This window comes from Stenella coeruleoalba (assembly GCF_951394435.1).
Source record: "Stenella coeruleoalba genome assembly, chromosome: 3".
NCBI classification, from domain to species: Eukaryota; Metazoa; Chordata; class Mammalia; order Artiodactyla; family Delphinidae; genus Stenella; species Stenella coeruleoalba.
In genome coordinates, this window is record NC_137148.1 from 172327765 (window position 1) to 172351162 (window position 23398).

Genomic DNA, 23398 nt, shown 5'->3' on the forward strand with positions numbered 1-23398 from the left:
ACTGCAATCATTAACTAGAGATGTCAGCTTTTTGTGAGTAGCAGGAACCTTTTGATGTTTGACTCTATGGGGTTTTTTTCAGCAAAAACTCCGAGGAACAGTTCCTCAGAGCTATATGAGAGGCAATGTCTTGGGCTACAGTCCTCAGTAAGTTCCTGGAATAAAACATAACTCACAGCTTTCAGGTCTTGTATTTTTCAGTCGACGCCCCCTGGGAACTCTGCAGCCCCGGCTGCTGTGTCCTCAGATGGGAGCCTGCCCTCTTGGCCTTTAGCAAAAGCCAGAGGAACTTCTGCGGAAGTGGAGTGGCAAGGGGGCCTCCTCCAGGCAGCCCTCCTTCCAGCACCTTTGTGCTCCTGCACAGGGACCGGGGGCCCCCCAGCATCTCCCCGACCCATGAGGCTCTTTGGGCTTCACTTTTTGCTTTACCCAGTGGCTGCCCTTCCCTTCCCAAGTTAGCTGCTCAGACAGGGAACATGCAGCGGTGGCCGGGGTCTCCCCACTCCCAGCCCCGTACGCAGGCCCCACCTCATGAGTGGGCAAGGCAACTCCAGTCCCAGGGCCTGGCCGCTAGCCCCACTGTCACGGAACGCCGAGGGGCTGGAAGCATGGGGCCCTGGTCTGCTCTGGACACTGGTCCTGGGGGCAACCCGAGCACTGGGCTGTTTTTTGTGAGGGACAGCAAGGTCCCATTCCTGATTCCCCCTGTTACGGGTGATGGTGACCTCCACTGTGTGTGTAGAGCCACACCTGGCACCAAGAACACCTCCAGACGCCATGAGCTCTAAAATCCATACAAACGTTTATTCTGCCCCTGCCTGGGGGTGGGGGAGAGGGGATGCAGGAACTGGGACACTGCGGGCCTTTACAGACAGCCCCCCGAGGAGGGCGGGGCTCTGGCGGGAAGACAAGTGTCCAGAGGCTGATGGGCCCTGGGGTGTCCAGAAGGCAAGGCCCTGGGGGCTGATGGAGGGGCTGGCTTGGTTCCCAGAACTCCCAGGTCCTGGCAGCTGCCGGGGTGCCGGTGCTCCACTCCCAGCCCTACCCCCGTCCCCCGGGAGGGAAGGCAGCACCAGGGCCTTGCTCCTCCAGGTGGGGGAAGACAACTGTGCAAGTTATCAGGTTTAAATTACAAATAATAAAAATAACAATACAAAATAAAAAGACAACTCCTGTCACAAACAAACCCTCGACAAGCCTGCCCAGCCGCCCCCCCACCCACGAGAAGGAGCAGGGGCAGGTGGTCTTGCTGCCTGGGGCACGAGCAGGGCCCGCTGGAGGTGCCGGGCGGGAGGGCCCTGGCCTCGCCCGTCGAGTCAGCAGCAGTCTCCAGAGGACAGAGGTCTGGGGCAGAGAGGCAGGGATGGGCGACGGGGTGCGGCGGGGGCTCGGGGCTCCGGGGTCAGTCTCGGCGTTGGGCTCTCGTGGCCTCCGCCTTGTCCCGTTCTCTCGGTTTTCTGTGTCTTGGCGACGTGGACAGGGTTAGATCTCAAGATTTATTGCACTGTTTTGGAAGAGGCCTGGGGTAGAGAACGGGCCGGGGCGGCAGGAGAGGCGGGCGGGTGGGCGGGCGGGCAGGCGGCGGTCACCGCTTGGTCTTGGCGTCTTCGCGGATCTTCCAGATCACCAGGTGCATGCAGGCGCTGGCGTCCTCACTGGAGCTGTGCCCGTCCACTGCAGGGCAGACAAATGCGTCAGGGCAGGGAGCCCACGGCTCCCGTGGCCCCCGCGGCCCCACGGCCCGGCACTCACCATTGTCCTGGATGATCTGTCTGAGGTAGTCGGCCATGAGATTCCGCAGGGAGCGCTTGTAGGGGAGGCCCAGGCGATGCGGGAATAACACGGACGTGTCCACCACGGTGCTATGGATGACCTGCGGGCGGGCGGGTGGGCGGTCACAGACCACAGGAGGGCTGGGGTGGCAAAGGGGGGAGGGGGACGCCGAATGCCTGTTCCCCGACCCTACAGCTTCCGCCCTGGGCTGAGGGCAGCGGGCCCCAGACGGCCCCACCCACCCTCTGAGGACCCTCAGAGAGCCGAAGACGAGGCAGGCGGGTACCTTCAAGGCCAGCAGGTCGCTCTCCAGGCTGTGGCCGATGAGGATGGTGTCTGAACTGAACATGCTCAGCAAGACGGCCTGGACGTCCCGCAGCGAGATGCTCGTGTCCGTGAGGTCGGCCTCAGTCACCCCTGAAAACCTGGGGTGGGAGGATGGAGGCCTTAGGGAGCTGGGGAGGGCACGGGGACCCCAACCCGGGGCTGGGCTGCAGGCAGGAAGGCTGGGCCGTGGTGGGGAATGGGGGTCCTGCCAGGGCTCCCAGCTCCTTGGTCAAGGGGTCGGGGGTCAGGGTGGGAGGGGCACACCTAGTGTTATAGTCGACGATCTCATTGTCCGGCCTGACGAAGGTGTCGTACACAACCTGGAGCTCTGTGTCCACCACCGTGATGCGCGTCAGCTCCAGGCCATACGTGGTGTAAGACTGCGGGGCCAGAGGACAGGCCTCAGATGGAGCACCCGGTGGCCCTCCCCGCCCTGCACACCAGCACTCCCGCCTAGGCCACCCTGTCCCTGAACCCTGCGGGCGGAGGCTCAGCTCCCACTCTCAGATACGGAAACCAGGCCAGAGGCCTTCCGGGGCTTCTCTGCGGGTCGGAGGGGGCGTGAGCCCAGGCACCCTCCCAAAGCCAGAGCTGTGCTCATGAGGCCCACACAGCCTCCGAGAGCCAAGGTGGACCTTGTGTGCCAGGCCCTCGGGCGCAGGCAAGGCTGTGACGGGTGCTCAGCGGGCAGGTGGGCCCGGCTGCCGTTCCTGCACTTATCCCGGCACCTGCGCTGGCCCGAGGCTCTGGGTAGAGAGACTGGGTCAGCCCCGCTGGGCAGCCGAGCCGCCTCACCATTTCACAGTCGAGGGCGTAGACTCCTGGGTGTGCATCTCCTGAAAGTTCTTTCTCAAAGGTCTTCACAAACCCTTCGAGGTTTTCCTTCCGGCCGTCCTGCACGTGTTGCTGAGGGTGGGAGGGAAGGAAGGTCAGGGCGGCAGGCTCGGAAGGGCAAGGCCGGGCTCAGGGGCCTGTGCTGTGCTGGTGGCTTTCAGACTGTCCACCTCTTCCCAAAGCCCCCAGACCAGGCAGGTAGATCAAGGATGGGAAAAGGGCAGCTCAGAGGTCAGGGCTCTGGCCAGAATCGGGGAGGGGCTTCCCAGGACGAGGAAGGGCCCAGGACACCTACCTTGGCGACCTGACAGCCGGCGGAGCCGATGGCGGCCGAGCAGCATGTGTACTGAGTCTCCCAGCCCCCTGCCACTGCAAGGGAGACGCGGTCAGCAGACCTCCTTGATGCCCTGGGCCCAAGCCTCCCGCAGGGAACTACAAATGCCAGCTGGTTTGCCTGCGCGGGGCAGGGGCTTCCCAGTGCCCCTCCCTGGAAGGGCGCCAGGCCCGACCAGGCAGTGAGGGGCCAGGACAGCTCGCAGACCCACTGCCCTGCCCAGGCTTAGCGCAAGCCCTTCGCATTTGGTAGTGAGGACACGCCTGGCGCGGCCCCCAGGGAGGCCTGCCCACCCAGAGACGTGTCTGCGGGCGGCCAGCCGGCAGCTCCACCCCGTGTGTTCCCAGGAGAGGGAATTTGGCCACACCGGCGACAAAATGAAACAAGCAGCCGCAGGACAGGACGAACGCTTTGTTCCCACTGGGGCAGAACCGCCCACGTCGTTCCATGGGGACAGTCGTGGAAAGGATGCGTGGGGGCCTCATGGGGTGGGAGGCCTTCCTTTTATCTACCCGGGAACACTGTCACAGGAAGACCTTTGTGTTACTTTTCCCATGAAGAACAACCAACAGAAAAAAGTTACAAATGGTCAGAGCTGGCGCCAGCCCGGCCCAGCGGGGGTCTCACCTCGGTTCCGGCGGAGCCGCCCCCAGTGGTAGTAACACTCCTCGTCGCGCACGCAGCGGCCGGAGGAGGACACGAGGTACTCGGCGCCGCAGCGGCAGCAGACCCTGCAGGCGGCTGCAAGTGGGGACGGGGCAGGAGGAAGGGCGATGCGTCAGGCCAGCCTGGGCCTGGCGTTCCCTGTCCCCAGATGGCCCCTCCGCCCCAAGGGCGGTGGCGCAGGAGGTACTCACAGTCCTTGGGCTTCTTCTCCTCGGCCGTGAAGATGACGGCGCCCCCTGGCTTCTCGGGGTGCGGGAAGGGGTAGCCGTTCTCCTTGAGCTGGGCCTCGGTGAGCAGGTACTCCTTGAGGCGGCTGTACAGGGCGGCCCCTGGGGACAGGGGAGAGGGGGTCAGCCCCCAGCCGGGCTGAGGCTGGACCCAGTGGCCGGGGAGGGTGGGAGAGCCTCCAGGGGCCGCACCTGGAGAGCCAAGCTCACCTTTCAGATCCTCCACGCGGGGGCTGCTGGGACGGCTGAGCGAAAAGCTGGTCTTGGCAGCCAACTTGCCCCCCAGCACCACTTCATGGGACACCACCCTCCGGCCGCTGGGTTCTGGCAGGGGAGGGGAGGGTAAACGAGGTTCAGACCTCAGCCCTCACAAGTGCTCCTCCACCCTCCTCCAGAAGGGGACGGCCTGACCTCCTGTGATGTGCACTCTTTGGGGAGCAGCAGGCTGCCCGGCAGCCCCTCCACCGCCCCTGGACCCCCCGGGGGTCTTCACCCCTTGGAGAAGGAAGGGAAAGGACTCTACACAGGCTCTGATGGCCACCTCGGGCGCTGTGCGCAGCTGCCTGCCAGGGAAGCGGGCCGAACCGGAGAGCAGGCGGAGCAGACAGGCGCTAATGCATCCTTCGAGAGGGCTCAGGAAATGCCCCCCTGCTTTGCGCTTTGAAGAGGCCCCCATTAGTGGCGGCCCTCGGCTCGCTGAGGAGGGCGGTTAACAGCGAGAGGAGGCTGTTCTGAGGGCATGGGCCCAGCGCCATCCTGACAGGAGCCTGGCAACCGGGTGGCTGGCGCGCAGAGCCTTTGTCTGACAACCTGCCGGTGGCCCGGGGAGGGCTGGGCCCCAGTCCTCCGGAGGCGACTTACTGTTGAGACCAGGCCCGGTGCCAGGGCCCAGGCCGCGCAGCTTCTTGAGGGTGTTCACGGCCACGTTCAGGTAGATGTTCTTGCTGGGGCTCCGGTCGTAGGCCACCTTCTCCTCGTTGAGCGCCTGCAGGAGGACACTCGGCTCAGCCCAGCCCAGCCCCGCCTCCCACCAGCCCCGCCCCACACACCTTCTCTATGGCTTCCTGGTTAGAAGAGCAAAACTTGAGGCACTCTTCAATGAACAGGTTGAGATAGCGCTGGCGGATGACAGTGGGAACTTTGCCCCCGAACTCTTTTGGGATAACGGGCTTCTTTAAACTCTAGGGGAACAGAGACCAGCAGAGCGTGGCACGCTCCCGTCTGCACCCCACTCAGGGTCTGCAAACTGAAACTGCTCGAAGGAGTAAGGCTACGGGTTAAATGGAAACAACAGGGGAGCAGGGAGAGGTAAGCTAAGCAGAGGGCTCACCTGTAAAGATGGACTGTGCGCCACACGCTTGGGGGCCACGGTGGCGGTAGTCTTGGACGCCATGCCCGACAACGTACGCGTCTTCAGGGGCTGGCTGCCCGGCTCAGGGCCATTGGGGGGCTGGCTGCTGCCGGCCGAGAGGGTCCTCTTGGCACCTGTAGGGGCTGGAGGGGGACGGGGGACGTGAGTACGGGAGGAGAGCACGCCCATCACTGAGCTGCAGAGCACCAGGCAGCTGCGGCCGTTCAGTGCCAGCAGGACGTGCGTCTTGGGGCACAGGCAGAAGGGCCGGGGTCTGGCCTGTGGGCTGTGGAACGCCATTAGGCTCTATCAGCTTTCGGGCAAGTCCATCGAGAGGGGACGCGACGAAAACGGGGCTTCGGAGGCCAGCTCAGGCAAGGTCGCCACTGGGGTGGCCCTGCAAGTGGCGGGGGGGTGAGGGGAGCCTCTGCCACATGCTGCGGCCCCGACCCCGAGGCACTCAAGTGTGAGGGACGAAAGGCCCTGGCTCCTGGGCAGAGGGCCTGCTCACTGTGACCGGCCAGCCTGCCCCCAGCGACCTCTGTTCTGTCTCTCTCTTTGATGAGGTCACAAACCAGACAGTCTCCTGTGACCACCAGCAGGGCTGTTTCCAAGGGCTCGGAGGGTGGGTGGGGTGGCGGGAGGGCTCAGCCCCGAGGAAGGACAGGAGCAGCAAGGAGACCGAGGCAGATACAGAGCGGCGGGGCCCACACCAGGCCCAGCCTCTCGGGCCACAAAGGCGGCCAGCTGCCGACCGGCCTCGGCTCTAAGAATGCACACTTTTCAGTGATGGAGGAAGGAACGCTTTTACGGTCATCTGGAGCATGAGGCATCGGATGACAGGTGAGTCCCCCTGGGGCTCAGGAGAGCCGCCACCCCACCACAGCGCGTGCAGTGACAACGGTGGCAGGACTGTCCCAAGCCATCGGTGATGACCAGACAACCTGAGAGCAGGTGCAGGCTTTTGACAGTGTGCGTCTCAGGTCCACAACTCAGGTCGATCTCTGTTCACATCCCCAGGGCCAAACAACTGCTAAAACCCATGCCGGAGATAGAGCCCCTGGCTGACAAGCCGCCTGGCTGTAAGCGCTCCCTCCAGCATCCTGGGGCGGGGGAAGGATGGGGATCTGGCCAGCTTCTCCTGAAGGAGGCTCTAGCACCCAGGGAAACCAAGGAGGCCTGCGGAAGCCTGTATCCGCAGGACCAGCGTGTGGAGCCGTCTCCTCGGGGCTGACTCCTCAAAGGGGTCTTGGAACTAGCAGGAAGGACATCCCAAGCAGCTGTTCAGGCAGTAAGGGTCCCCCTGGTCCAAGGGGGCAAACGACTGCATCTGAACGAGCCTCCAGGTGGCTGCAGAGCCCCGGCTCCTGTCCCACGTCCTCAGCCCCAGACACACCACTGAGCACCTCACGCATCGGACTGCTGAAGGGCAACCCAGCTTTCAGACAAGCCCAAGTGGGGGGAAAGTGGCCCTCAGGGTGGGAGGGGGAGGAAAACCAGCCCCTAACTCCCACCCCAGATCAGCTGGCTTGACTCAAGGGTGAAGGCCTCCAGGACCACCCCCCCCATTAACACCTTACCAGGTGCAAGCCACACCTGGGTGGGAGCCCCCAACAGAGCAGGCAGCAGGGGCAGAGCGGAGTCACAGGCAGACCTCTGGGGCTGGTGGACAGACAGGGAAGAGAGGAAGACACCCCTCAGACTCCCTACGGCCCGCCCCACTGCTAACACCAAAGCCCACAGAGGCCCAGAGCCGCCGGGCGCCACAACAGGCCTGCCTCAGCCTCCCACACAGCTGGGAGACTTTTATCCCCGTTTGACATATAATCACCGAGATGCAGCCAGACCCTGCTCAAGGCCACCACTACTGGCATAAAAGGAGCCCGGCCTTGGGGTCCTCCTGCTGGACAAGAAGCACTCCCGAGACCACAACCCTGGGACCCACCTGCAGCCAGGAGGGGGTTGGGGACGTGGGCAATCCTCCTCTTCTCTCCGGGGGCTGAGATGTGCATGGAGGACTGCTTCTCGGCCAGCGGCTGGGCAGCCTGGAGCCGGCTGGCTGACTCCCTCTGTGCCTGCTGGGCCCGGCGGTAGCACACCTCCTGGGCAGTCGGGGGACGGGTAGGAGGCGCTGGGCCTCTGCTTGTGGGTTCCGCCTGGGTGACAAATTTCAAGTCCAGACTGCACATCAGAGGTACCCAGAGCAGGCCTCGAGGGGTGTCAGGAGAGAGGTAGTACTGTGGGGCGGGCGGCAGGTGCTCCAGGGCTGGGATGGAGCAGGCCACCTCAGAAGCCTCCTCCTGAATGTGCAGGGGTCCCGGAGGGAACCAGCTCTCCTCCTGCTGAGTGTGCAGGGGCCCCGGAGGGAACCAGCTCTCCTCCTCCTGAGTGTGCAGGGGTCCCGGAGGGAACCAGCTCTCCTCCTCCTGAGTGTGCAGGGGCCCCGGAGGGAACCAGCTCTCCTCCTCCTGAGTGTGCAGGGGCCCCGGAGGGAACCAGCTCTCCTCCTCCTGAGTGTGCAGGGGCCCCGGAGGGAACCAGCTCTCCTCCTCCTGAGTGTGCAGGGGTCCCGGAGGGAACCAGCTCTCCTCCTCCTGAGTGTGCAGGGGTCCCGGAGGGAACCAGCTGGTCTTCTGAGTTTGCTGATACCCTGGAAGGCACCAACTAGCTTCCCCCCAAGTCTGCAGATACCCGGGAGGGAACCAGCTTGGTGCTTCGGCTCTCAAATTCACCATGATGCTTCACTCTCCCAGGTCCCTTCCCAGCCCTGCTGTCCTGGCTTCTAAGTGCCCAGACTGTGCTCTCAGCCCTTATATAGACACAGAGTGGGTGGGAACCCCCAGCACCTAGATTAGATCCTGCTTGATCCAATCTTCTCTGAACTGTACTTCCAAAATCCCCATCCGGGTGGGGCAGGGGTCTGGTGATTGGATCACCTGCAGTTCTTCAGCCAGGAGCCCTGTCTTCTGCTCCAGCCTTCCCTGTGCTAACTAACTGAGCAGCCCCATAGTGACTGACAATTGATCCTGTCTCTGGACCACAAGGGAGGAAACCTAGGCTCAGAGAGGTCACGCCACTTGCCCAAGATCACACAGCGTACCTCTGAACTGGGACTGGGATGGGGCAGTGCGACCCTGCTGGAGGGCTGCCCCTCATCTCGCTGTCCCTGTTCTGTGCCCCACTCTGCGCACTAAGCGCAACTTGATGACTGGACGTGGGTCCCTGGCATTTTTCTGCAGGACACAGGCAGTGCTGGATCCACGGCTGCCAGAGGCACCCATGGGCAAGGGAGAGCGAGGCCCATCTCCCCCCTGCCAGCCTCTACCCAGGACCCAGAAGCGGGCCCTCCCTTACCTCCTTGCCTTGCTTGGAGAGGTGAGAGATCCTCCTCTTCTGCCCAGGAAACAGAGTGGTCAGCCCCGAGTGCCCCTGTTCCTCGGTCTTCTCCTCCTTGGGGGGCTGAGACACACATCCGGCCCTCAGCGAGGCCCCCCACACACACACCGATGCTGCGGCTCTTCTCACCCTGGCCCGCAGCACGCCTGACTCCCAGGCCCGAGTAGTGGGTGGAAGACAGTACCGTGCTGAGGGAGGGCTGCCGCGTCTAGAGATGCGATTTGGGGCATCTGCCCCACCTCCCAGGTGAGCAAACAGACTTGGCGCCCCGGAGCCAAGGCCCCCAGTTGCTGCCTGAACCCCGGGCCCCCCTCCCAGGCCCTGCGGATGGTGAGTTCTGCAGACTTGGCCCAGCCCACGCTCACGCCTGCCTCTTGCTCCCCTCCCACCCAGCCAGCACAGGGACAAGCTCAGAATCGTGGGAATGAAGGGGAAGAAATCAGAAAAGCAAAGGGCCAAGAACAGGGTGGAGGCAGTAAGGGGCGGGGCCAGGGTCCCACCCTGGGATCCCTCAGAAGCCGCAGGTTCTCTGCAGGGACTGACTGGCTCAGCCTGCTTTGTTTAGAGCAAGCTCCCTCTGGTGGCGAGGTGGGGACACTGCAGCAGGAGACCAGAAAGGTGGAGGCTGGCTGAGTTTGGGGGGGTCAGGGACGGGTTGCGGGGGGGGGGGGGGGAAGCCGGGGAAGGAGGGAGGAGGGGAGAGGCAAGAGAGGCAGGGGAGAAGCAACGCTTCAGTGGGGAGAGAGGGCTGGGGAAGGCGGGATGGTGGTGCCTGATACCCCTTGGCCGGGATGCTCTCAGAAGGCTGCCGTGGGAACCCCGCTGGGTGGGCCATAAGCCAGCGTCCTCTTTCTAGACGGGGTGCAGGGGGGCAGCAGGCAGCCAGCGAGGGGTCCTGAATTCTGAACGAGTTGAGAGGCCGACGCTGAGCGAGCCGTCTCCACCAGGCGCTGGGACTCCAGTCACGGGGGAAGCCAGGAAGGAGCCCGGCTGCCCGAGCCCAGCCCGCCCTCACCTGCCGGGCCAGGCGGCCCTTGTCCTCCGTCTTGACAGCGGTGGACTCGTTGAAAATGCGCAGGCACTCCTCCATGGGGTCGGAGTCAAAGTCGACCTCCTTCTCCAGGGCCGAGTAGTCCACGTCGGAGCCCGCCCCTGAGGAGGAGGAGGAGGGGCGGGGAGGGGAGGACCGCCTGGCCGACGGGGGTGGGGAGGCCTTGAGGCGTTTGGGCGGCCCCTGCGCGCCACAGGGGCCCAGGCTGGAGTCCGAGTCGGAATCGGAGCTGGAGCTGAGGCTGGGGAGGGTGGGCGGCCGCGGGGTGGGCGCCTCGGGCCCCGGGTCCTCGTCCTCGCTCTCATCCCCGAAGAGCTCGGCGTGGCTCAGGGCCCGCCTCGGCAGCTTGGGGGCACCCCGGGGGGCACCCTCATCCAGCGAGCGGGCCTTCCGCTGTGCCAGCTTCCCTGACGGGGTCTTCCTGCCCGTCCTGTCTGGCAGCTGGTGGGCAGCCCCTTGTGCGGGGCTGGGCCGCGGTCCCGGCCCCTCGGGCCGGCCTTTCCCTGAGCTGGCCACCGGAGTGGCTGAAGATGGCTTCTTCTTGGTCCCTTGGGGCCGCTCCGCCCTGTGCCGGGGGCTGCCGGCCCGCGGGCCCCTCCTGTCCACACAGGGCTTCTCGGCTGGCCTCCCATGCTCTCCATCCTGACCCCTGCCTGTCTTCCCGACACCATCCTTGCGGCCGGCGGCCGGCGGCCCCCCGCTTTTCTTCTTCTTGGGTCTCCCCTCCTTGGGGCTGCTGCGCTCCTGCGAGGCCCTGCCCGGGGAACTGGGCTTGGCAGGAGGCAGCCCGCCTGGGCCCTTGGCAGGCTGACCGAGGTCCCCCACGTCGTACTGCACGGCCATCTCCTTGGTCTCCCGAAGGCTGCCCTCCTCAGGCTCTGGGCCCTCCCTAGAGCCCGGCTTCCCCAGGGCCTTGCTCTCAGGGCCCACTCGGGCTCTCGGGGGGCTGGCGGTGGCGAGCCTGTCACCCGGAGCAGCAGCGGTATCATCGTCAGAGTCTGAGAACCTGGCGTCGCAGCCGCCGAAGGGGTCACAGGGCTTCTTGGGTGCAGGTGTGTAGGGCTCACTGCCGCGGGAGCCCCGGGGCCGCTTGGGGGCCCTGTCGTCCTTGGTGCTGGCCCTGCTGAGCAGGCGGGCGGAGAAGTTGGACAGGGGGTCGTATTCCAGGTCTGTAGATGGCTTGGAGTTGTCCACCACGTACTTGCCGCTGGAGATGGGGCGGCCATACCGCCGGGGCTGGCCCACGGCCTTGGGGACGTACTCCAGGGTGCCACCAGCCCCTCCACCATGGCCCTGACCCCGGTCCAGAGAGGCCAGCGAGTACTTGGTGCCAGGCTCGGTGGGGCTGGCCAGAGGCGTGGGCTGGTAGCTGGCATCGGGGCTTAACAGGCCACGGCCGCCGGGGTTGTATTCGAAGGATAGAGAGAAGGTGTCCCCATCCAGGCCGGCAGTGGGGCCGTGGGGCGCCAGGGCGGGGGCCTCGGCCGAGCCATGCTCCCGGGCCGTCTCCAGGAGCTCCCGGTAGCGCCTCTGCTCCAGCTCCACCTCAGAGCGCACGGCCTCGATGGCCTGGTTGACCAGCTCCAGCTCCAGGATGTCTGAGCGGGGCTCGGCACCTCTGCCCAGGGCGCCATTCTCCCTCTGGGCAGGGGGCTTGGGCAGCTCGGGGTTGTACGGGTCATAACCGAGCCCTGAAACGGAGAGGGAGAAAACAGCAATGAGCAGGTGGCTATAGCAGCAGGCCAGACGAGCCAGTGACCGGTCACTGCCTCGTCCCGGGTCTCGACCCCAGGTGCCAGCAAGGAAGAGCAGAGTACCAGCCTCCAGAACCTACTGGGGGCCAGACCTCCGGCCGACCCCCACCAAGGCTCCAGCAGCAAGTCAGGGTTTCCAGAGGGCCCCTCCCTGCAGGTCCTGCCCCGAAGAGGCTGCCAGGTAGGGTGAGGGCACAGAGCCCAGGCCCCAGAGGAGGCCACAAGATCCCGGGGACTTCACTGCCTGGGACAGGGGATGGTGAGGCCTGGGGAGCTGGGCGAGAGGGTGGCTTCTCCCCAGGGCCCAGCCCACACTGAAGACACACCACGCTGCTCCCTGCAGCCGGGGAGGCCGGACACCGAGCCAGAGCAGAAAGCGCAGAGCGCACAGACGCCTGACTGGGGGGCGACAGGGGTGCGAGAGGGAGCGGGAGGCGGGGCCGACACAGCCCACCCACAGCAGCGGGTGGACAGGCGGATGCACACGGCCCTGCCTGGTGACAGCGCCTTTAGGGCTCTGTCCCCCACACGCACTCTCGCCCACAGAGAACTCCACCGGCTGCGTGTGTACCAGTGAGGACACAGAAAGCCCCGAAGCGTCCACTGGGAAGGGGCAGCGGGTGGGGTGGACGAAGGACAGCACAGCACATCTCACGGGGGAAGCGAGGCACGACGATGTCCAGGGAACAGCGCCACGGCGTGAAAGACGTTCCGGCAATGGGCAATGTTGGGGAAGCACGAAGTGGGGCGGACGGCAAGGCGGGCACAGCACACACTTAGGTTTGTATCAAGCTGAACAGGGGTGGCGGAGCGGCTGGTGGGCTACCTGGCTCCAGGGTGTATTCCACGAGACCAGTCCAACCCCAATACCACCCACGTTGACACGAAGCTCACGGGAGACTCAGGACAGAGGTGCGGAAATTCTCAGTAAGATGTAAGCAAATAAAGCCCAACGTTCTGAGAAAGGATAACGTGTTCAAATATTCCAGAACGTAGAGACGGTTCATTGTTAGAGCGTCTGCCAGACATAATCTGTAAAACCTCTGGCAGAAAAGTGGATCGATTTGGTGCTTTCTGGTTAGCAAAGTAACAGCCAATTCTCCCAGAACCTCCAGATGGGATAAGCCATGCCCACACCTGGACTGTAGCCCAGGGAGACCCACTTTGGACCTCTGAGCTCCAGAACCACCAGAGGAAAAACCCTGTGTTGTTTTAAGGCACCGGTGAGTGGGGTCTTGCTGCAGAAGCCCCGGGAAACGCACGCATCACCGATGAAGCACCAGAGAACCCGGCACTGCCGGGGCCAGTGGCTGGGCCTGGGCCGCCTGGGGGCCCAAGGTGGGGCGGGGCCCACTGCAGGCCTGTTGTCTGGCTTGTACCTTGGAACCTATTTTTCAAACAATGCTTAGAAAGGAGAAAGGACACGCGCGCGTACATCTGTGCTTCAGAACACCGAGGACACACCCAAGATGCGGGTTATAGATGGGGAGGTAAAACCAAGCTGCAGAGGGCGCAGGGGGCAGCGGGATTGGGGTGCCGGGGAGCAGTCACTTCATGCCCCCACCTCCCAGCTGAGGATGCCAGGGTGAAGGGCGGAGTGGGGGACAGGTCAGGACATACAGCCACTGGGCCCTCTGCCCCCCCACAAGGTTCAAGGTGAAGGCACCACAGAGAGGAAAGGCTAGAAACCCCAACAGCGAGATCCAGGGCCCTCTTCCCAGCCCACCCTAACCCTCAACGGGTCCGAAGGCACTAAAGCAGACCCACCCCTAGCCCACCACCGCCCGGAGGAACAGAAGAGCCAGCGCCCCCGCAGGCCGTCCCCTCGGAGTGGAGGGCCCAGGACACAAGCCAGGGGGCACTTACAGGGCATCTCAAGTGAGGGGTGGGTCGGGTCTTGCCGGTCTCAGGGGGCCTCCAGCCCAACCCACCTCACTCCCAACCTCCCTCCTGAGGCCAAGATGGCTCCCACCCCAGCCGGCTCCCCTAGGTGGGGGACAGGAGCAAGGGCCCAGCTGGTGGGAATGCCCTCCCCCAGGAGAGGTGGGCAGGGCAGGGTGAGGATCAAATGGATGGGGGTCCTTCCCCACCTCTGACCTGCTCTGGAACAGGTCACAAAGGGCCACAGACAACATGCAAATCACCCAGGAGTGCCTCTAGCCCTTCCCAAGTAAGGGCAGAGTTCAAACCCCTGCACTTTGCATTTTGAAAGGGATCCACCCACAAACAAGTCTGTGCTTTGGAAGCAAGGAGAGGAAGGAGGTGCCCTGGGACCCAGCCCCCAGCCCCTTAGATCTGAGCTTCCAGGAGCTCTGTCAGCGTGGGGGTGTTTTCAGTCCCAGGGGAGGCTGCCTCCTCACACCCCATCAGGCTACACCAAAAAGCAAAAGAAACAGCCCAAGGTGGGCGTGAGCCGGTCTAGGCCAACACCCTCCCCTCCAGGGCCTCAGTGTCCCCAAGGTACCATAAGGCCAAATCACCAACCCGAGGAGCTCCAGACAGGTCTAGCCGCATCAAGGACACAGCTGCCAGGGGCTCGGCAGCAGCCCCCTGTAGCTCAGAAGCTAGTGCATGGGGCCCAGAGCTTGGTCCCTGGAGCTGCAGCCCCAAGCCCCTGCCAAGGCTACTGGAGGCTCGTGGGGGGAGGCGGGCAAATGGAGAAGATATCTGTGATGCTACCTAGCGCCCCCGCCGTACCCCGCCTCAGGGACCAGTAGGAACTGGAGAAGCTCCCCAAGAAAATGTTTTACAAGCGACTCGACAGGTGACCCTTGAGAGGTCAGGAATGGCCGTGGGAGCACCTCAGAAGCACCTCCCCATTACTGGGGAGTTAACCTGGCTGGGAGCCAATGGGAGCTCCTTCGGGGCTTGCACCAGGGAAGCATGCCTTTGGTAAACAAGATTAATTGGGCTGTTTTTCGGAAAGGGGGCGAACCTCGGGATGACTGGAAAAGCACCTTGAAGGCCTGGCTGCTGGGGTTACACTCTCAGAAGTTCCTGCCCCCGGCCCAGGGCAAGGAAGGGGTTGGCTACTGCCACTAGAGGGACACCCACAAGGCCAAGGGCCTGCCCAGGTGGGCCACCGCTTGAAGGACGCCCCTTGGGAAGGCTCCCGGCCAGCTCATGGGGCCGAGCCTTCTTCAGCCGTCCCTGTGCCCAGTTCTGTGTGCACCAGCTCCCACTCCCGGCTCTGGTGCTGCTGGACACTCTCCCAGTGACCCAGTCCCGACCGGCTCTGATCACCAGCTCTGAGCAGCATCCGGCACAGCGGGGCCCAGGCCAGCTGCCCCACCTCCACGCCGGGAAAAGCAAACACTCGGGGCCACAGCGCTCAGGGAACGGATCACGCAGAGCCCACGGCGGGTCGAAGGACAACACGGGGTGGTGGCCACCTCCAACCCCTCCAAGCCTTCCCCCTGCTCCTCTCTGCTCCCACCACGCCCTTCCATTCCAGAAAACACTCCGCACCCTTCCATAACTGCGCAGACGCCCGGCCCACAAGCTCTAGCTGCACGTAAAATTAACAAGCGAAAATGAGCAGACACATGAGCGTGAAGACCCCACTGGGAGGCACGTGACCCCCACCCAGCCGGCTCCGAGGCCTTCCCCTTTAATCTCTACGTTCGCCCTGCTCGCGTCAGCCCCCCTCACAGAGGAGAGAGGAGGCTGGGTCTAGGGCAGCGGGTGAGGGATCTGCCTAACCCCAAACCCTGGCTCCCCGCCCCCAGACCAGAAGACCCAGCGCCGCGCGATCCTTTCTGGGCCCCGAAAGACTCCCCATCACCCCACCCCTCCTCCCCACTGCACCTCCAAAGACAAGAAGCACACAGTGGTCCCACCCCTACCCCCCGCCCACTTGTACTCTGATTAGACATCAGTGGGGACTCCTCCAACCCAGGGGACGGTCACAACACAAGGGGGTGGGCAGGGGGGCCAGGAGAAGACAGACACCATCCCACCACACGAGAGGTAAGCAGGACACAAGGATGAGTCGAAGAAGAGCAACTAGACCAGCCCTGCCCCAGGAAGCTACCCAAGTGGCAGAGGCCTCAAAGGCATAAAGAATGGAGGACATTCCACTTCCAGCCACTAGGCAAACTTCTATTCATCCTTCAAAGCCCAGCTTGGTAACTGCTTGCTTGGGGATACTCGCCCGACTCCCTGCAACCTCAGGTGCCAACTGCTCGCTCTCCCGGACTCTGGGCCGTTATCTGTGCTGCTGGACATCCCTCCTTCCCTTGCAGAGTCCCCACAGCCTGGTCCCCAGATAAGTACTGAATTCAGACAGACCCAGAAGAGCCCCTGGAAGGCCCCAGAGCCAGCTCCTGATTTTACGGACGACACAGAAGCTGTGCCGTGCCCACGTGCATGCCCAGGCTGAGGCCACAGCTTGTGAGATGGCCAAGTCCCAGCCCCCAGAGCACCCAGGTCCATCAGCCACCCGTCCTGCTCCCCCCAGCAACTACAGCAGCAGGCAGGAGGGCAGTTCCCCCAGCAACATTCCTGGGCTTTCGACACTGCCTGCCACCCGCGCAGCCCTCGGGGGCAGGGTGCTCCACATGGCCCTTTACAGAAAGCCTCAGTGCTCAGAGGAAGCCACGGACCCAGCGCCCTAAAACCGCTGGCACATGTGCCTGCTTCTTCAAAGGGCAGACTGGCTACCGCAGGAGCCTGAGGACCTGCCACCACCAAGGAGGACAGGGGACCAGGAGACAACCCTGTGGGGCTCCGGCCGGATCTGCCCTGACCACCTCCCAGCTCCCGTGATCCTCCTTCCGCACTTTTCCTCTTTAGCGTTCCAGGTTTTGCTTTGAGTCAGATCAGACCAGCAGAAGTCTACCTTCCGCACTTGGACAGCTTAAATAATAATAAACCAAATTCCTATGCACCCAGCACTCGCTCGTCACTGGAAATGATCCTGTGTGGGGGATTCTGAGGGCAGAATGGGAGTGGAGGAGGACGGCAAAGCAGGAGCATTGCGAAGCACAGCTGAGACGAGAGAGGCGCACTGTGTGTAGAGGGTCTGCGTCGCGACCCCGTTTTGCAGAAGTAACTGACGCCAGGCTCTTCGCACAACGGAAGGTGGAGCCAAAAGGTCTTCATCTGAGGCCCTACTCCACCTGCAGGGCTGAAAGCCAGCCGTGGCGCCTGTACCTCTTCTCTGGAGGATGCTCTGGGGGTGGGGGGTACACTCGGGCACCCACGTGGTCCTCTGAGCTCTCCCAGCAGGGTGCTGTCCCTGTCCACCCCAACCTGGGCGCCTGGGCCGCCCTGCCTCACCTCCAGAGCCGGAGGAGCTGGGGCGGCGACGATTCTCGGGGTTCTTGGCTCCCTGCAGGCGTGGCCAGCCCTCCTGTCCTATTCTCAAATACGAAAGGGGCCAGGTGCTGGGACACTGATCAGGCTGCTCCATGTCACCTGGCACCACTGACGTTTGGGGCTGGAAAAGTCTGTGTGTGTAGGGGAAGGGGGCCATCCTGGGCACCCGCGGGCACTGAGCAGCATCCCTGGCCCTCGCCCCCTTGTTGCCAGGAGCACCCCCAAGTCATGACAACCGCAGATGTCCCTGTATCGCCCTGTGTCCCCCAGGGGATCAGGACTGTCCACGGTGAGAGACACTGCTTTACTGACACGAAGCAAAGACTCCTAAAATACCAAAAACAGCTTTAAGGGCAGATGTACCCTTATTCAAGTGTCCCAAGCCTGGATCTGGGCAAGAAGGCAGGTTTTTAAAGTTCCCCAAGTGCTTGAAGAGGGGCCGCAGGCCTGGGGATGGCCTCTCACCTCACTGGAGTCTCTGGAGCCTCCACAAAAGAATGCAACTTCACCAGTGAGGCAGGGTCACGAGTACAGAAAAGAGACACAGAGCCTTTTGTTTCTGAGGCTGGGAGGACGCACAACAAGCCGGCAGATGCAGGACTTGCGACAACATATGAAACATCTTTCCTTTGACTTTGCGGCATTCTCCAGTGGTTTTAAAATGAACGTTCTCCAAGTCCAGAAAAAAAAGCGCTCTGAATGGAGAGACAACGTGTCCAGGCTGCCGCTGGCTGGGACACTGCCCCCGAAGACAAGGGCTGCATCTGGGTGGGGCTGAACCACAAATACAACCTAGATTCTTCTCATCCTGGTGTAAGAGACGAACTCTGCCCTGAAAATCCAACAGTACCTCTCCTCTACTCTCTCTTTACAAAAAAGTCAAGAACAATAGAACAAGAGAACCACCCACGGGATGGCAGTGAAGGCCCCTCCTCTGGGAGGCCACAGCTTCTGTCCTCTGAGCCTGGTGGCCCGGGCTCCCTGGGGCTGGAGCTGCACCTGGGCACACAGTTCCCTGGGAGAGGCAGGGAGGAGACTTTAAATCAAAAAAAGTGGCCTCAGCAAGAAGCAGCCTATGACCAGGGGGTCTCACCCAGGGTGATCCCGCCCCCCCAGGGGACACTGGGCCACGTCTGGGGACATCTGACATCTGTGCACGTTGTGACTGGGGGGGCTGCTGGCATCGAGGGGCTGTGACCAGGGAGGCTGCTCCACACCTCAAAGTGCCCAGGACTGGCCCAGAGGATAACCCCCCATGTCCCCAGTTTCTGCTATTCTTCATAGCTCCCCCCGACCCCCCGATGAAGTGAGAGGCCGTGGCTGGCCTGACCAAAGACCACACCTGACAACCAGCTAGGAAAATCCCTCCCAGGTCCTCAAGTACCCTGGCTGGGCCTCCAGACACAAAGGCGATTCTGCTCTCTGCTGAGGTTTTCTCAGTATGAGTTCTCTCCCAGGAAGGGGAGGGAGGGAAGTGCTCACGGCAGTTCACTCTGGAAGAGAAAGTGTCAAACCAAGGAAAGCACTGTCATCAGGGCAGTGGGAAAGCTGCTGGCACCCAGCCCACGGGGGAGGCAGCTAAGGGGCAGCGTGGCCAGCGGCCCGGGGCAGTGATACTGCAGGGGCTGCTGCCCCCTCCTGTTCCAAGTCAGCTCGCGGAGAAAATCAAACAAAACCCACCCTGTGCTGGAAGCACTCGTTTCTCTGGCTGCACCCTCCCTTCCCTGCCTGACTCCTGGCTGCGACCTTCCCTGGAGAAGCAGGGCTTGCTCTCAGGATTCCAGACCACAAGGGGCCGCTGCCGAGGCCTAAATCTGAGACCCCGGGGAGCGGGTTGCCCAGGGAGCTGCCACTGCCACCCAGCTGGGGCCACCCCCGCCTTCCAGCCTCCTTCCGGCCCATCCTTGGAAGGTTTCAGTGCTCAGGCCCTGCTATACCGTCTTTCCCAGCTCTCACTGTTACCTCCCAGCCTCAGGGCACAGCACTGAGCCCACATGTAACGGGTACCGAGGTGCCCAGGTCCCACATGTGTCAGGCAGCAGGAATCGGCCGTCGGTGGTGAGGGGCAAGGGCCTGACAGTCCAGATCAACCCCGTGTCCCCCACTTACCAGCCATGTGTACACAGGTGCGTGGCTTCCCCTCTCTGGGCCTGTCTCCTTGTCCCTAAAATGGGGACAATCGTCCCTACCACTGGTTAAAGAGCACGACTGAGGGTGCGTGGCGGTAACTGGGCATCCCCCAGCTGAGTGCCAAGGTGGGGACACTGGAGCACAGGAGGGCAGATTTGAGGGCCGGGAAGAACGGGATGCCCACCCAGCCCTCAGGAGGCCATCAACCCAAGGCCAGAGGTGCTGGGCTACACAGGGACCCCCACATCCTGCCTGCAGGTGGCCATCACCCAGCACCTCAGCATCCTTGCGCAGCCCACCCTTGCCAAAGCACCTGTGCTTGGGCCGTGCCTATCTGGTCAAAAGTGGACCCCCAAAGCCTGGATTTTTGCAGTCTCTCCAAGCCCGATGGGAAGTGGGTTTGTCAAAATCTGGAGCAACGGGAGCTGAAGGGGTGGGGGAGGTCTAGGCACACACTCCCCCTGGCCCACGAGCACGCCACAGAGAAGAAAAGAGAGTGTCAGAGAGGCCCCGCAGCGAGAAAGAGGCCAGGCTGGGATCTGCCCCTGCCTCTCTGCAGGGCAAGGTAGCCCTCGACCAGAAGGTAACCAGAGCACGCCCCCCAGGCCCCGCCCTCTGTGATGGGAAGAGGGCTGCTTATTCTCACCTGCAAAAGGAAAATGCAGACACACTGGGGTGAGGGGTAGGCAGCTGCACTTTTTCCTGCGGGAAAGTGAAGCAGACAGGGCTACATCAACCGAATGGATTCTCAAAAACGATCCTTTGGGAAAATGGCCATTTGTGGTGTAGGAAGCAATCAAGAGACTGACTTGGCACGAGAGAAATGCACGGGAAGAGAAGTCAGCGCCCCAGAGCGCAGACGGCTGGAAGGCCACCTGTGGGCCTGCAGAAGAGTCAGTCCCGGGGTCTCAGGGAGCCGGCCCGCCCGGTCTGTCCTGACAGTGAGGAACCCAGACACCAGGGGCTCTTTACAGAACGCCACACACCACGCCAATAACTCAACAGATGGAGTGAGAAACTGCCCTGTGACAGGGTGACCACCGAGAGGCCTCCCACTCACCCCCTTCCCCTCTCCCAGACCTGAAGCTCAGGCACCTGCGTGCACGTCTGTCTTCCCTCCTCGAGGGAAGGTTCCTGAGACGCAGGCTGGAGCCCAGCGCAGGTGTGGAGCCCGACCTTGTAGCAAACACTGGGCTACAGGGGCCAGCGGTCTGAGCAAATTTACAGTGGAAATTTGAAAAAAATTCTACCTTTTTTTTTTTCTGGCAAACTGGGAAAACAGCCCTATGGTTTCATCCTAGCAATGACGCCCCTCTCTTCAAGTAAGAAGACTCTGAGACAAGGACCAGTGCCTTATGGGGGAAATCTGGGCCCTGATGGAAAGGGGGAGCCAGTCCCGGAGGACAGGGGCCACAGCGGGAGCCTGAATTCCCCTCGGAAAGAATGACACCACACTCGATCCTCCCGGCGGGCCTTTCCTTGTTATGTCCCTCTTTTTGCCCCCGTTCTTCACGTCTCGGCTCAAGGCCCACACTTCCTACGAGAAGCACTGCCTGCCCCCTGACAGCTCTCACCGAACTCTGCCATGACATTGATAATCACCACGCTGATGGGATGCGCAGTCTCTGAGCGTTCTCTCGGAAGGCGGTCCCCGACCCCAAAACACACACAACACACAGTCAACCGGGTTTGACTCACTCCCTAACCCTGGCATGACACACCAGGCTCGACACACAGTCGGCGGCCGCTAAACAAGACCCTCTCGACTCCGCTGTAGTAAACAGGAGCGGCCACGAGCAGAGGCGCGGCGCGAGAGGAAGCGCGGAAATAAACAACGGCTGCAACCAACACCCCGGGCCGGGGAGGCGGCGGGAACGGTTCCCCGGGCAGGAGTCCCGGGCCTGCAGACCAGTGTCGGCCGCGCTCATTTCCCGATCCCCGCGCGCTCCACCCTCGCGACACCTCTAGGAGAGCAGGTCCTCCCATTGTTTACGTTTTACACTCATGGAAACGGTGGCTTACAGAGGTCCCGCGACTGGCACTGGGCCCCGGGGTGGGTGGTCCCGGCTTGGGGGGACGAAGCCCGCGACCATGCAGGGAGAGGGCTGAGCGGGGAACAGGAAACCATGGAAACCCGGGCGCTGGGGTCCAGGCCCGCGCCAGGGAACGGAGCCCGGGGCGGGCGCGTAGACATTACCTGCTGCGGGGGGCGCCGCTCCGCCTTCGCCAGGTGCGCCCGGACCCCGGGCCCCGCGGTGCCGGAAGTGGCAGTAGGGCCGCCGGCAGGGTCCCCCAGGCGCCCCGGCCCAATAGGGGCAGTCGATGGTCCGGAAGAAGCCGGTGGAGCGTAGCATGGTCCGTCCCGCGGCGGGGCCCCGGCCCGGAGCCGCCCGGGCCCCCGGGCCCCCTCACTGGCGCCGCGGTCGCCGCCGCCCGCAGCTCACGGACCCCGCCGCCGCCGCCATCTTGCTCCGAGGTCCCCGGAGGCCCCCGGGACGACGCCGCAAGGGACCCCGGGAGCGGCTGCCCGAAGTGCGCCTGATCAGAAGCGCCTGCTCCCGCGGGACCGAGGTGGGTCACGGACCCCTGGCCTGGGACAGGCGGCTGCGGAGGGAGTGATGGGGGGGCGCAGGCTGCCCTGCCTGCGGCTTCCGGGTGTCTTGCCGCCGCCGCCGCCCGGGCCTCTGCGGCGGCAGAAGCACCATCTTCAGCCCCAGGCCCCTGCGGCACCTGGGCTGTCCAAGGCGCGCCTGATTAAAAAAAAACGCCCCACACGGCTCGGCTGCGGCTCATTTGCATTCAATTTGCGTTCTATTAGCTTGTCCCCCTAAAGCGCCCTCTGCGGGTCGATTCGAGTCCTGCGGGCGCATCTCACCTGCACCTGGGAACCCTCACCTGAGTTACCCAGTTCAGGCTCTGAAACTCAACTCCTCCCTGGTTGACTGGCAATAACCGCTTCATTTCTCCCACCTGGACTCTTGTCAGCAGTCTAATCCCCAGGTCTACCAGAGGAGACCTGTTCCAATTCACTCATTTATCCATCAAATATTGAGCACCTACTGTATACCAAGGCCCTGCCCTAAATCGTATTTTATGCATTCATCAAATGATGGACATTCGGATTGTTTCTGCCTTTTGTCTATTGTGAATTGTGCTGTTGTGAACATGTGTGTATCTCAGTACCAGTTTTGTTTCAGTACTAGTTTTTCAAATGATGTAAATTTGCCTGTTGCCCTTTTTTTTTTTTTTTTTTTGGCGGTACACGGGCCTCTCACTGTTGTGGCCCCTCCCGTTGCGGAACACAGGCTCCGGATGTGCAGGCTCAGCGGCCATGGCTCACGGGCCAAGCCGCTCCGCGGCATGTGGGATCTTCCCGGACCGGGGCACGAACCCGCGTCGCCTGCATCGGCAGGCGGATTCTCAACCACTGCGCCACCAGGGAAGCCCTGTTGCCCATTTTTAAAATGTAGGGAGATGTCACATACAACTACAATTCCCAGCCTGTCCACCAGCTGGCAATTACCAAGGATCCTCCTGTGAGCAGGCGGTAGTCTGTGCAGGTCACCTCCCCGCTCTCCCAACCCACCTCTCTCCCTACCTCAGCCACCTGGCCCTGCAGACATATGGGCTTGAGACCCCTCACCCCAGGGGTCTCTCAATGCCTCTCCTCCATTGCCAACAGGAGGGTGGGCTCCTGAACAAAGCAAAGATCCCCACCCTGGTGGCTGTAGCATTATAGATGCAGACAGACAGACAACAGGAAATCAGTAAATATCTTGATACAAGGTAAAAAGTGCTATGACGGGGAAGTAGAACAGAGTAGGGGGCTGGGACAAGGGGTGGTTCACATAGTCCTATGGGAAAGGTGGGATTTGAGCAGTTTTAAGGAAGCGAATGAGGAAGTTAAGCAGGCATCTGGGGGAGGGGCTTTCCAGGAAGAGGGCATAGCCCGTGCAAAGACCCTGGGGCAGGGCCGGGCCTAGCATGTTGGAGGAACAGCTAGAAGGTCCATGTGTCTGGAGCAGAGTGAGCAAGGGGCAGAGAGGGAGGAGGGGAGGGCAGGAAGGGGACGGGGCAGGTCGTGCAGATCCCTGTGGGCCACGGGGAGAGCATGGGCTTTTATCCCCAGGGAGGTGGGAACCTTGCAGGCCTATGGGCAGAGGAGGGACTGGACCTGGTACAGGTGCTCACTGGTGCCCTGTGGCCACTACAGGGTGGACAGACTGTCAGGAGCTA

General features: G+C 62.7%; 1 protein-coding gene across 1 annotated transcript; it reads right to left on the reverse strand.

The window, feature by feature from the left end:
* Nucleotides 1–760: 760 nt before the first annotated feature.
* Nucleotides 761–21630, reverse strand: REXO1 (RNA exonuclease 1 homolog). The gene is made up of 16 exons (XM_079918187.1): nucleotides 21360–21630; nucleotides 9924–11650; nucleotides 8867–8971; nucleotides 7458–7668; nucleotides 5492–5655; nucleotides 5211–5342; nucleotides 5023–5146; nucleotides 4372–4485; nucleotides 4126–4263; nucleotides 3896–4009; nucleotides 3230–3303; nucleotides 2896–3006; nucleotides 2365–2480; nucleotides 2060–2198; nucleotides 1753–1873; nucleotides 761–1674 (listed from the first exon to the last, which is right to left on the reverse strand). The coding sequence occupies exons 1-16, from the start codon at nucleotides 21514–21516 to the stop codon at nucleotides 1586–1588; spliced, it is 3636 nt and encodes a 1211-aa protein (XP_079774313.1). The 5' UTR covers nucleotides 21517–21630; the 3' UTR covers nucleotides 761–1585.
* Between the last annotated feature and the right edge of the window lie 1768 nt (nucleotides 21631–23398).